Below are 12,769 nucleotides of genomic sequence, written 5' to 3'. Positions count from 1 at the left end.
TGATTCCTTTGTTAATGTAAAATTTCATTTGCTTCTAATTATAATCCTAAGCGCGTACAACATGAATAGTGCAAAGATTTGATCACATTATTAGTATTTACCTGACAACTCACGTTTCCGATCATTCTAGGTTTTTCTAAGATTTCCAATTCTTATAGTTTTAGATTAAGTACCGAGATTTGACGAGTTACCTGTAATTACCGTAGTCTCGTTTGGCATTATCACGGGCAGTAAACGGATCGTATGATAATTTACTTGCATTTGTATTAGATTAGAATACAAATCAATCTGACACGGATGTGCATTATGTACATTTACGCGGAAATTGCAGTGGTAACAAATACTCGGATAAATAATCATTATGATCATCGGAATCGAAAAATATAATTATTCAGTTTATTACGAATTTTAAATTGCTGATTGCAATCACGCAAGCTTATCTACCTGTCATACCTGTGAAATTCGTGAAATTCGTGAAATTCGTCGAACCTCGTATAAAAGTTCGTAAACGCGTAAAATTTCAATACTTATAAACTAAATTCCGAAATCAGTGTGAGCAACATATTGAGTATGCGTGTTCTTTGGTTTCCCCACCTCCAACGACGCCGTGACATTGACACATATAGGTATAAAAGCCGAAGTACCTTCAGCCTGTGCACAGTGTTCGACGAGTCCGTGAGCGGATAAATCTGTGATAATTGATCGTTATTATTACTATAATTTATTAGTAATAATATAATAAGATGATGGCCGTGAATTTCGTGTTTCTGGCTACTGCAGCATCTTGCATGCTCCTTACATTTGTATACGGTGAGTTTGTCGTTTTGTTTATCAAGTCCATTGTACGCATTATGCATAATGTTTAGCGTTATTATCCCGATCACGTGTATTATTCATTTCGTTCAATGTTCATACGTCTTTATCCAAAATTACACCTTTTATATATTCACACGATAGTATGTAACTTCCCTATAACTCCGGTGTTACGCATGCTGGCAAAAATATTTCCATGAAACCGTAAAGTCGTGGCCTACACTACACTTTCGAGAAAAAGGATAAAGGCGTGATTTTAATATTATACGACCGGATTGGTCGAATTATCAGAAAAATATTCAGTATACAATTTATCTGTTTACTGCTTATACTTATCTGATAAAGAAATAAATTTTCCGTGAGTTCTTCACCCTACGATCATCATCTTTATACATAAACCAAACTTAGCTCCATGTACTTTGTTTTATAGTATAATTCATATGTGTTGCCGTAGGTAAAACTTAGATTTTATAATAAGTGTAACTGAAAAATCTGCCATTCAGAGATGAAAGAATTGGTCAATGAAAAGTATTCATTGGGAACCTCTTTAAATCGCTGTAGGGAAACATTGATTTCCAAAATATATCATAATAAAATTATCATTATTTTTCTGCTGCAAATCTGGCTCAGAATTCCTCTGAACTATTCGCTCACATTTTCTCTGAACCTTCAAAAGTTGTTACTACTTGACACTAAAGAAATTTAGCTAATGACGGTTTCTCCAAATATCGTAGGAATTACCCTAAAGTAAATATGGGCTGGGTTTCAAAAGGCACATAAAGTATCTCCTTTCAATGACGTAGATTTGTTTTCAATACATCAGCCATACCCAATTGTTGACGAAAGCATTTTGAATTTCTTAGCATGTCTTTATGTGAATTCAGTTTTTCCGCTCAGATTATGAACAAATTCTTTTTCATGACGATTATTGGGTGAATTTATCTAATTTTGGGATATTTGGTTTTGCAATGTTCGCGCGGAAAAATTACAAGTATCTCAAATATTTTCAGTCTAATCATTTTCAGTGGCGAAGAAAACTCGTAAATCCTTCTTATAAATCTTGGCATTTTCTATCTCTATTTTATAATTACGTCGAAATTACGAGAAGATTCCGGAGTCCCATTCATAGTCGAGTCGTCCAGTATCTTACCGGTTCTCCATAAAGTTTTTATTCAATCTCACGACCATCAAATATCTTTACAAAGGCCGCCCACACTTCAACACACGTATGTATGTTAAGGCACGTTAACTTGTCATTGAGTATATGTGAACGATCCGCCAAATGCGGTTCTATGCGTGCGCCCACATGCGAATTGAGGCTCGTCACGAAACATCCTGGTCTCCAAGGGTATCGCGCCATCCAACGTTGCGATCTTTCCGGATCCATGAATCCGTTACGAATGATTCAGAGATGAAAACCCAACGGATGTTTCAGGAATAACCCCGCTATTATATGTAAATGAATCGGATCCTGCCAACACGTTTCAATGATCTTATCATTAATTTATGCCTACAAGTATTATTGCACGTTGATTACTTCTGTGCAACCTGCTAGACGGATATGGATTATACTTTGATCCATCTCATTTTGAATTCCAAATGTGAGAGAGCAGTTCAGGAATTCCCAGCAATTAAATTTATCAGTTCCCAAAATTCAGCCCGATGAGAATTAAGTTCGAAGACAAACATCAAGACCTATCTAATTCCTCTTTGTTACGAAAGACTCGACGACACTCTACTTGTGTACCTGATGTATATTGAAAAGCTTTCCGCGCGTTAAAGAAATGACTGTAACATAACGATATCCGATTGAGAGGTTGATACGAGCTTGTAAATCGTTCTAACAATATTCGCACACAAAGTTGTACCGCCAATTGATATAATTGCAGAGTAGTCGAAGCTGGACCCCATTAGTCACATGACAAGAAAGGCGGACGAATGAACTTTCCGTGTAAAACCACAGGCTTGTGTACAAATGCAGTAGGTCACCATTGAGAAAAATTGCAAGAGCCTTAGTTAATGAATAATCAATTGCGATACCGAGACACAGACTATTAATCATCGAATTTGTAGTACGAGTAGCATACGTAAAACACTTTGTCGCACGGATGATGTCATGGATATATTGTATTATAAAATTGATTCATAATAATGATCGTTATAACCTTCAACACCTCATTCCATCGTCGCATGTATGGTAAAGCAATTCAGGGCGATATATGAGAGGTCCGTGTACAACAAAGCTAGGAGCATGTTTCCTGAAATAAAAAAATACACGAAAAGACCTTATTATTCAAGTCTACCGTTGTCTGATTCGGACTCGATGCTCACGTTCTCGAGATATACGTGTTCAGAACATTAGCGTTTCATAATTATCGGCCATCAATTCATTCATAATAATATACCTATGGACGATAATTTGTAAACTGTATTTTATACTAATGCAGATGCACTACTCTAGCCTCTTGGTTGTTTGAATGCAAATTGATTCAAGATAATGGTGAAGTTTAACGTACGTACCAAGTATCATTATTACAAGTATAATTGCACGTCTTGTTCCAATCCTTGCCGTTTTGCGTATATGCGACTCTGACAAACGGATGCACATAAAAAAAAAAAAAAAACGTTGCATTAGATCACGATAGGTCCTTTTGTATTCCGGGCAGTCTAAGCGACTAAGATTTGTATTCACGGCACGGCGTTCGAGAACTCACTCATGTATAAACGTACCTACGTTTTCAAAATCACGCATTCAAAACTAAAATTGAACTATTGCTGGTATTCTGAGGTGTCCTTTTTAGTGTATTTTTTGAATTCAGGAATGTCATCAAGCAGTTAATGAAGAAGAATCGGAAATAAGGATAACTGTAGTAATCATCAAGAGTTTTTTGGAATTGGGTATCGTATTTGTTCACGTCTGTCGCATAAGATTTTTCGACGCGACGATTTCTTATAAGGAGACACGTCGAAGCTGTTTTCGTACCGTTGCATCGTCCGTGGTCACTTCACAATAAATAAGTTACAAATGTCATTGGTGGTAAAAATATTGCGACATTGAAACTCGAAGCTTGTATCATAGTGTTCGTGACTGTTTTCATCGCGTCGAATAATTTTCTGTATTATCATCATGTACACTAAAAGTATTTGATGGATGCAATGTAGCCGCAACGTTCTCCGGAGCAGCCAAGATGTAATCTTATTTTCCTGTCCACCTTCGACAGTGTCAGATTAAGTGGCTTATTTTTTCAACCAGATTTCACAACAGATTTATGTTCTTCCACAATCGCGGAATTATTCATACGTCGCATCGTGAATGCAGTCCCGTTTAACGTTATATCAATAAATTCAAGAAAATAATTACACCCATTTGCATTATGGTATTTATACATATACACGGTCGCAGACTAATTCCCTTACTGCAAGTTATTCCTAGTTCACTAGCATTCGTAGACCCTTACTATTGCAGTACATATACGTACGTATTGCAGAAAGATACGTGAAAATCTATTCCTATATAGAAATAGGCTATAGATATCCTGCAACTTCCCAGATACGATACTATACACGTTACCTGTGCAGAACTTTTGTTATTCATTGACCGGAGTGCTTGATATGAGGTGAATCCGGTTTGTGAGAAGATACATACATATATTCATATTTATTTCCAAGAAACGGCGCGTCGCTCCGAGGTCAGCAGATGTTGAAAGAACTCAAGTTCAATGACATCAAGTTTCGCAGATCAGTGAAACACCCGTGATGTCTATCTTGTATTTAGTTTCGAATCGATTCAATAAATAATAAGAGTCGCTTTACTTTCAACGCCTGATCAATAAAAATAGTTTAATTACAGGATTCAATATTATAATTTGCACACTGACAATGGATGAAACTCAGAACCACCGACAGCTCATTGTACGAGCTAAACCGTAATTAATCGTGGCTCTTCGATGACCTTGGCTTTTTTTTGTAACTCAGGTCAACAGGCGCCGATCCAACTCGACAATATATGCTTAGGCTGCATCTGCGAGGCCTCCTCCGGATGTAATCAAACTTTGGCATGTGACGGCGACGTCTGCGGACCGTTCCGTATCACCTGGGCATTTTGGTCAGACGCCGGCAAACCGACTCTCAACGGAGAACCCAGCACTAATGCTGGAGGTGGGTTCATTGTACAATAATTTACCCGATGAGCAATGCCTCCTTTTTACAGAAGCAACTGATCTTACAAATCAATTTTATTGAAAAAGTGTGACAGCTTGTAACGGTTAAAGTATAAATATTTTTTTATTCATTCTAGCTTATCCCCGATGTGCCAACGACGCATTCTGCGCAGGTGCTATTATTCAAGGCTACATGCAAAAATTCGCAAAGGTATGTTATTCAAAGTAAATAATGATTGTTTTATTTTTAGTGTAGACGCTGGGATTCGTATTTCCACTATGACTCAAAGTAACTATTGATTTTTTTTTCAATCGTAGGATTGCAATGGAGATAAAGTGATTGACTGCAAGGATTTCGCCCGCATTCATCGCTTAGGCGCATACGGTTGTCACGGAGGCCTGGATACTAAATACGAAAATGCTTTCAACTCATGTCTCCGTACTTATGGATAGATATTATAACAGTATAACTATCGCACATTTGTAAACAGCGAAGACATCATAATCCACAATCTATTCATCATTAACGAACTTTTAATAAACGAACCATAAAAATAATTTCGTTAATTCAAGAAATGATTTATTTTTTCGACGAATACGTAAATTTTTATGCTATACTTATGATGGTCGTAGTTCAAGATAATTCGATTTCATTTCCGTTGAATAATTAATTTTTTTTTACCCAAGTTTAACCCCGACAATGCTTCTTATTGTGTTAACCGTCTAGCAACCTATTATATGTCCAAGAATTCGTGTGAGGTTGGGTGAGAATTCAAAACAACGATATAACGAACATATAAATATTTTATATTATTTTCCATCTTATTCTTTATTTACACATTTCAACGCGCGTTCGGTTTTTCTGAGGTTGAGCGTTACAGCGAATTCGTTGAACAGCACTTAGTATGATTTCCCCCTAGTGCCTACTTAACAGAAATTACTGCGTTCAAGAATTTGCTGGGCCGGCACTAGTGTCTTTTTTTTTTACTCACTCTTGCTGGAAAAGAACATGCATTGAATAGATCCAGACCCAATACACTCAGGTAACTGTCCTCCGTGCGTGCTGCAGTAAACCAAATTCCTTCGTACATTAAATGATATACTTCTCAATTAGGTTCTAAAATACTGTCTTCACTCCATGTTTTGTGAGCGTATTTTCAGCAATTTCAGCTCTTTCTTTTAATTTAACCATTTCGGCCTCTGGTATTATTCCAACCTTTATATTTTTTAAAAGAAAATGGCGTATAAATAATCTGAGACCTTCTCGGAAATTCTGTAGCTGCGGTGACAGTGATATTCTTTCAAAAACTTGTGTACAGGCATCTGTATTTTCGTGGAGAAGAATTCCTAGCATGATTTGTCTGACAAGTTTTAAGGTAGGTTTGTCCAGCTCCCCAAATTGAATTACCTGTGAATATAATTTAGCTAGACAATACTGCATTATCTCACATCATATAATATAAATTCGTCAATATATCCTTCTAGTAACAAATAATAGTTCAAGAACAATTGTTACCTTCAAGGCAGAGAGAGCAAGCCCTTTTTCAATGAATAAATGAGTTAAAAATCTGGCGAGATTTGTCAGTTGATGGTTTGTATAATTATCCAAAGTCTTCAATTTGTCCCATAAAGTGTATTGTATCGTCATCTAAGAATATTAATTACATTTCAGTGACACACAGATGATAATGAAAAACTGAATCATCATAATATTTCAACTGCATAAGTAAAGATTAACGTGACAAATAGTTTCTTCAAATAACTTACCTGGTATTTCCGGTCGTAGTCACAAAATTTTTGTGCCAGCACAGCATAATAGGGATTGAATTTTTTCTCTTGGAGACAACAATCTAGAATTACATAAATGACTTCTCTGTCTTGTTGGTTCTTCAATCCTAAATGATGCAGCTTTTCAAAAGCATCAAGGAAATCTTCTGCAGTCATTAGAACACAGAAAATATTTCTTCTAATGTCTGTGTTCATCCGCTGCTTGCGAGCCAAGTCCAATATTTTTTGACTAAACGTTGTTAAGTTAGTGTCAGTCTTTTGAATAGGTTTTCCAATATCTGTGTTTCCTGACCATGCTGATCCGACTATCCACCATTTACCCCTTTGGTCAGCTGTGAATGTGTAAATAATTGTAGCTGCAATTTTGTACTATAAAAGTGTAAACAAAAGAAAATACCTTTCAATAAATCATCTAGTGATATGTTTAGTTGGGACACATAGTTTCCTTTCCTTACTAAACTCTTCATAAGCTTTTTCAAGTGTTCACCATGCGTTGGATCGTACTGCGGGATTTTTGACATATTATTGTTTTTAATCGCTAGCAAAATGTCCAACATAAACTGAACCCTGGAGCTGCAATAGTGATCATTCAACAAATAATTAATGGAATTCTTGGTTAAAATAAGAAGTAGAAAAAGTTGGAAACAAAAATCTTGGATTAGACTAATATAAATTTGGTTTTAATTTGGGGCGTGCCAATATAAGAGCACTGTAAAATAATCATTTTATTTAATGTTCTATTGTGACTAGACTCATGGACAGAATAGAGTGATTCAACACGCATTTGAAAGCTGTAGATTTTCGCTTCAAAACACAGAAAAATTTTCTAAATCGTTTCAAAAATTGACTCCAGCAGGTCCGTTCAAGTACAGCTCTGCAGAAACAGATTTGCAAAAGGGTGGCCACGTTCGTAGACGAACGCAGTGTCCGAAATATAAAAATCAAGACTTTTTATAATCGTTAATATATCCTTTAAGCGCGCAGGGAACGGATTTTTCACAAACTGAAATTTGGCTTAGTTGCGATTTTTTTTATCAGATTACGTGATAAAAAAGTCGAAAGTGTCAAAGAAACACCAAAAAAATCTCAAGTAAGCCAAATTTCAGTTTATAACAGATCCATACAGTGGAAGCTTAGAGGATATACTGACGTTTAGAACTCTTGGTTTTCGAATTTCAGACGGATGTACAGGAGTCAATTTTTGAGATTATTTGAAAAACTTTGTGCTGTAACTATAATTTTCTACTGCTCGTACTTTGGCACCCCCTTAAGGTATTGTATGTGGCATTTGGTAATTATTTCCTGGGACCACATCTGGAATGTAATTTTATTAATCTTTATCTTTCAGACCGTAATAATACTTGCACGAGTTTCAACTGTCTACCTATTCTCAGTCGTGTCTGCAGCTTTTTGTTGCAACTTGAATATAAACTCCTTCAGCATAGTTGGGTTATCTTTCCTCATAACAAAACCCACAGTTTTCAGAACATGCAAAATTAATTCAACTTCCTTTTCCATGAACTTTTCCGATAGTCTTGTAAGTACTTGAAACAACAGTTGAGAGTCGTACACCTATTTGTTGAAAGATAAAATGTTAGCTATCAAATACAAATGATTTGGGATGAACATTGATATTACGCATTACGAAAGTAGTTAGATTATTACATATGTATTACATACATATTATAACATGTAAACTGTAATACCTTAAAATTATACAGGTGTGAAATCATGAGTATGATATTATCCAGCTCTTTATTTTCAACTTCAGGTGAGCTTTTTAACATTTCGTCAAACTCTTTGATTAAAGATAACAGAAAATGCGCACCAACTTCCGTTCCAATATTTGCATGAAGGATAGCTATGAGCATCATGTGTTCTGTAATAAGGCGATCTGGTGTCAGCACTGGAGCAACGATAGATTCTTTCATCAGAGTAAACAACATTTCGTTCATGTTGTTACGACTGTGGGACATGTATAGTTCATCCAACTGAAAATAAGAATGCTGTAGTATATTGCACAACAGACAATACATGTCTAAGAAGTACATGAATTAGTGTTTCCAATAGCTTTAAATGTGCATTAAATGTTTATTCGAAATTAGTTGTACGATTGTTATAATAACAGTAGTATAGGAAGAAATATTTTACTTTGAAATAGTTATGATTTTGTGTTTTATAAGTATGTTTGCATACCTGTGAGACAATACTATGCATGTTGTGTTCAGCCAATCTATTCAATAAGCCTTTTATTTGTTTTTTGAGTCTTATCAATTTTTCGTCCTTTAAGGAATCGGAATTTTTCAGTCTATCTCTTACCGCAGGTGGGACATATTTACCAGTAGTATTTGATACGATATTTCCTAGCTTATCTCTCGTTCTACCATATATATCTTCCCAAAGCTGATTGGATTCTTCATTAGCACCTGAATTCCAATAAATGACACGTCTTCTAGACAAACTAATATTATTCGGTCTAAGCATACTATTTTTAAACAAAACCCTATCAATTTTTAATATGTTAAGAGCTGACCTGATATTGCTGTGCTTTCTATTCAGGCGGCGTACTAGCCCTTAATACTGCCAGTCTCATGGACCGACGCCACCGAAACGAAAAGTTCACTTTCAGCCCCCAGAGACCGTCGTTGCTATCAACATATTAAAGAAAACAACTCTAACAAATTTACCTTCATTGCGATTTTCAGAATCCGTTTCATATTCCACATCAGCCAGCATTTCGTCCTCGTCAGGATCACTGTCACCCGTAGAGGGCTCTGTGTCACTATTGGAAGAGTTAATTTTGGCTAACATTTTTTTGCGTGGCATAAATGGAACTGCATTTTCAGAATCAGCTTTTCGTTTATTGTTGCCAGTCGTCTGCTGTTCAGTCATATTCTTTGCACAAGATGATTCCCCTTCATCACTACTATTCTCATCAACTTCGGAATTACCTGAGCTATTACTCTTGTCATTGTCAGATTCATTACTCCTAGACAATTCCTGTTGTTTTTTGTTCGCGGAATCTGTGATCATGATGAAATCGTCTTCTAATTCTGAACCTGACTCTGCAGCTAGCAATTGCTTTTCGGTTTCAACGGCAAGTTTTCTGTTCTCATCATCACACATTTCTAGAAGATCTATATTATTATTGAGGAAATTTCAGTGGTGATTTTTGGCCAAGAAATGTTATTGTTCTGATCGAATAAACTTGATTGAAAAATCAAATTTTCATTTATGAACTTCAATGTTAGATTTCTCTCCATCTCGGTTAGTGAGTGAAACCTAATTAGCTATTTGTGTGTAAGAAACGGTGAAATTATGGCTAATATTGCATTGATGAACAATTTCGTTTGCCATTGGAAGTCTTTTCAATCAAGCTTTATCGATTAAACCTTCAAGTGCATAGGCTTTTGTGTTGCAATTTCAATTACACAATATGTGTCATGAAAGTATGATTTAGTGTTTACTGTATCGTGAATCGTAATTTTAGACACCATATTTTAAGGTGCTCATATGATATCATACAGTTTCAAAGGATACAACTAAGACCATCAGCTGCAAAAGACTTTGGTACTGATTTGCTCTTCCGTTTGTTTAGTTTCAAATTTTTTTCTAACTGCTTGATAATCCTATCTTCCGCAATGTTAGCTTCTTTCAGATGAATTTTTCTGTTTCGTTTCATTTCTTTTTCTAGTCGCAGCTGTTGTTTTTTTTCTTGTTCCTGTTTTTTCTTCGCAACATCAAGAGTAGCATTTTGATTCGTGCTTTGAGGTAACGTAGACTTTACTGATGGTTTGTCGTGATTAGGATTCAAAATTGATTTTCCAGGTAACTGATTCTTCTTTGCGTAATATTCAGCCCTGTTATGCTTTTTCCGCTGCCTCTTTTCCTTACGTAATTCCTTGCGTGTTTTCACAACTAGCTTAGGTTTTCTTTGTTTTTTGCTACTTTTTTTCCCCTTGGAGTCACCAAATATACCCATCGTTACAAGTTTGTTCAGTAAACAAAATCTGTAAAAAAATACATGTTTAAATTTATGTACTGCATTTGGAGCACTACGAAAATTGATGACAATAATTTAGGTAATATGCATAAACATGCCCTTTATTGATACTGAGGAATTCCTGATCTTAACCAATATCCTCTTTGTTCGTAACAAGATCAGTCCAAAAGATAGAACAGTTTATTGCAATTTAAAGCACGTGTTCACTTTTGTTGTCAGAAAATACGTCGACCAATGAAGACATGGACTGACCGTGGACTAAAAATTACTTAAGATTGCTGAGCTGACAACTCTATGGATTATTTCGCATCACCTCAGCGAACTGTGAATCGTACCGCCCTCTGTTGGATATCCTTGTTACTCGGTGCCTTATTTGCAGCTTGAAACAGAGGCATCATAATCGCACGTATAAATACTGTGAAAATATTGGTTTATTGATACAGAAAATAACACGATCCGTAAAACAAATATGTTTGTATATTTCATAAATATTTTACAAATACTTACGATAAGATTCTTCACTCACTAGACACTCCACGATTTTTGTCACTGCGTGCGTTGGCTGAGGATATTCTCACGGAGTAGTAGATATTCCTCAGTCAACGCTGCGCGTAGTAAACCGGCGGCTTTTATGCGTCGCGCTTTCTCTCAGAATTGAAAAGCATTAAACCAACGCGCAAAAGGCGCGATTAAACTTAGACTTCATTGTTGGTGATAAAATTGACTGGAAAGATAAAAGCTCAACACATGTACAGTTTGCGAAACTTACGGGCAGAGGTGCTATCAATTCATATTATCACTCATCGTGCAAGAAGGCGCGTCGATTTTGTGTGATTAATTACTCACAAAAAAGTGCAACCAATTAATCTATTAAAAACCTTAAAGCACTAGGATTCGTCAGAAAGTTCTGATGAAATACAATCCGTATCTGCGTCTATACGAATTCAACACATTGCGATGCAGATTGTTGTTCTTAGATGCAAATCAAATTTGGGATGGTGATTAGGAGGCATGCATTATTGTGTGGCGTGACGGTCGGCGGTCCTCTTCGACGCGAAGTCTTCGGGCGCAGTATCTCTCCCCATCTAGCGTACCACGGACGCGATAGATGATCCAGAGATGCGTTTTGCCCATTCAGACGATGACAGAGATATATTACAAATAGTTGCAGAGTGATGTAAAATGGGAGATTGAACTCGTTAAAATTAAATAAGTTTGCAAATGGTCCAGACACTTTTATATCGAGTTGTTTGTGTTTCAGGAGGAACATCTCTGTGATCGTTTGACGCTGTGGATTGCGAAAGTTAGTAACATCGCGGTACGTCAACCCCGCAACGAATTCCGAAACGAGCACCTACCTACCCGGTTACCTATATTCGATCTAAACTATTCTCCATTCTTTCCAACACACATCATTCTTCTTCATTTGCGCCGTGGTCACTGACGTACTTTTTCATTGATTTATACCTGGAGGGAGTAAAATGTCTTTGTATCATAGTGAGCCAGCCCTTATACAGTGATACTAAAGACAGACGAAAATTAGAAAATGATAAAAACCGATTTAAGTAGAAGTAACGTTAGATCTGGATTTCAGTAAAATGATTATCAAGTGTATGAACATTACGAGAGCTATTGTCAAGTTTATCCCCCCACACGCTCTCAAACTAGCCCCCATATCTAACTTAGCTTAGCGAGTTTACTGTATTTGCAGTGATATTCTGTCAACCCTGTGACTATATGTCTTATCTTCGTGATTGCTGGCGGACTATCGATACATCGACCTTTTGTAAAATGAATTAGAAACTGTATGCCTATCAGCATTTTTCTAAGCGAATCAACGATGCAGTTTATCGATACTTGCTGACTGTTGAAAAATTGACAATGAGCCAAAATATAACATGCAATTTGATTGCATTACATTATGGCAAACATTGAAGTTTCATTGATTAAATAATCCTGTGAATCTAGTTAAACATTCGTCGGAATATGTTTAAACCTCAGATGA

General features: G+C 36.2%; 2 protein-coding genes across 4 annotated transcripts; one reads left to right on the top strand and one right to left on the bottom strand.

Moving 5' to 3' along the window:
• The first annotated feature begins 649 nt into the window (after positions 1–649).
• Positions 650–5,531, top strand: LOC107218605 (invertebrate-type lysozyme 3). The gene is made up of 4 exons (XM_015656532.2): positions 650–810; positions 4,789–4,971; positions 5,111–5,184; positions 5,292–5,531. The coding sequence occupies exons 1-4, from the start codon at positions 744–746 to the stop codon at positions 5,424–5,426; spliced, it is 459 nt and encodes a 152-aa protein (XP_015512018.2). The 5' UTR covers positions 650–743; the 3' UTR covers positions 5,427–5,531.
• A 38-nt stretch (positions 5,532–5,569) lies between these two features.
• On the bottom strand, positions 5,570–11,050 carry LOC107218612 (nucleolar MIF4G domain-containing protein 1). Of its 3 annotated transcripts, XR_006903559.1 has the most exons (11): positions 10,863–11,050; positions 10,302–10,771; positions 9,449–9,898; positions 8,958–9,187; positions 8,468–8,752; positions 8,146–8,333; positions 7,159–7,334; positions 6,741–7,093; positions 6,490–6,621; positions 5,966–6,381; positions 5,570–5,896 (listed from the first exon to the last, which is right to left on the bottom strand). XR_006903559.1 is itself a non-coding variant. In XM_015656539.2 (10 exons), exons 2-10 carry the CDS (start codon positions 10,741–10,743, stop codon positions 6,091–6,093), a joined length of 2,547 nt encoding a protein of 848 aa, XP_015512025.2. In that variant the 5' UTR covers positions 10,744–10,771; positions 10,863–11,050; the 3' UTR covers positions 5,570–6,090. The 3 variants fall into 3 exon arrangements, 2 of the variants coding, with proteins under 2 accessions (XP_015512025.2, XP_046591534.1); XM_015656539.2 differs by having other exon boundaries at positions 5,570–6,381; XM_046735578.1 differs by lacking the exon at positions 10,863–11,050 and having other exon boundaries at positions 5,570–6,381; positions 9,449–9,889; positions 10,302–10,421.
• Positions 11,051–12,769: the final 1,719 nt, after the last annotated feature.

This window comes from Neodiprion lecontei, chromosome 1, assembly GCF_021901455.1.
Source record: "Neodiprion lecontei isolate iyNeoLeco1 chromosome 1, iyNeoLeco1.1, whole genome shotgun sequence".
In the NCBI taxonomy this organism is placed as follows: domain Eukaryota; kingdom Metazoa; phylum Arthropoda; class Insecta; order Hymenoptera; family Diprionidae; genus Neodiprion; species Neodiprion lecontei.
Note: the sequence above shows the minus strand (reverse complement) of the source record. Positions and strands in the feature narration are given on the sequence as shown.

Excerpts from the sequence above, each read along its gene's own strand:
- LOC107218612 (XM_015656539.2), bottom strand. The coding sequence starts at position 10,743 with ATGGGTATATTTGGTGACTCCAAGGGGAAAAAAAGTAGCAAAAAACAA. Across the intron at positions 8,753-8,957 it reads TGCATAGTATTGTCTCACAG|TTGGATGAACTATACATGTC; the intron begins GTATGCAAACAT and ends TCTTATTTTCAG. Across the intron at positions 7,094-7,158 it reads ACTAGATGATTTATTGAAAG|CTGACCAAAGGGGTAAATGG; the intron begins GTATTTTCTTTT and ends ACACATTCACAG.
- LOC107218605 (XM_015656532.2), top strand. The coding sequence starts at position 744 with ATGATGGCCGTGAATTTCGTGTTTCTGGCTACTGCAGCATCTTGCATG. Across the intron at positions 811-4,788 it reads GCTCCTTACATTTGTATACG|GTCAACAGGCGCCGATCCAA; the intron begins GTGAGTTTGTCG and ends TTTGTAACTCAG. Across the intron at positions 5,185-5,291 it reads ACATGCAAAAATTCGCAAAG|GATTGCAATGGAGATAAAGT; the intron begins GTATGTTATTCA and ends TTTCAATCGTAG.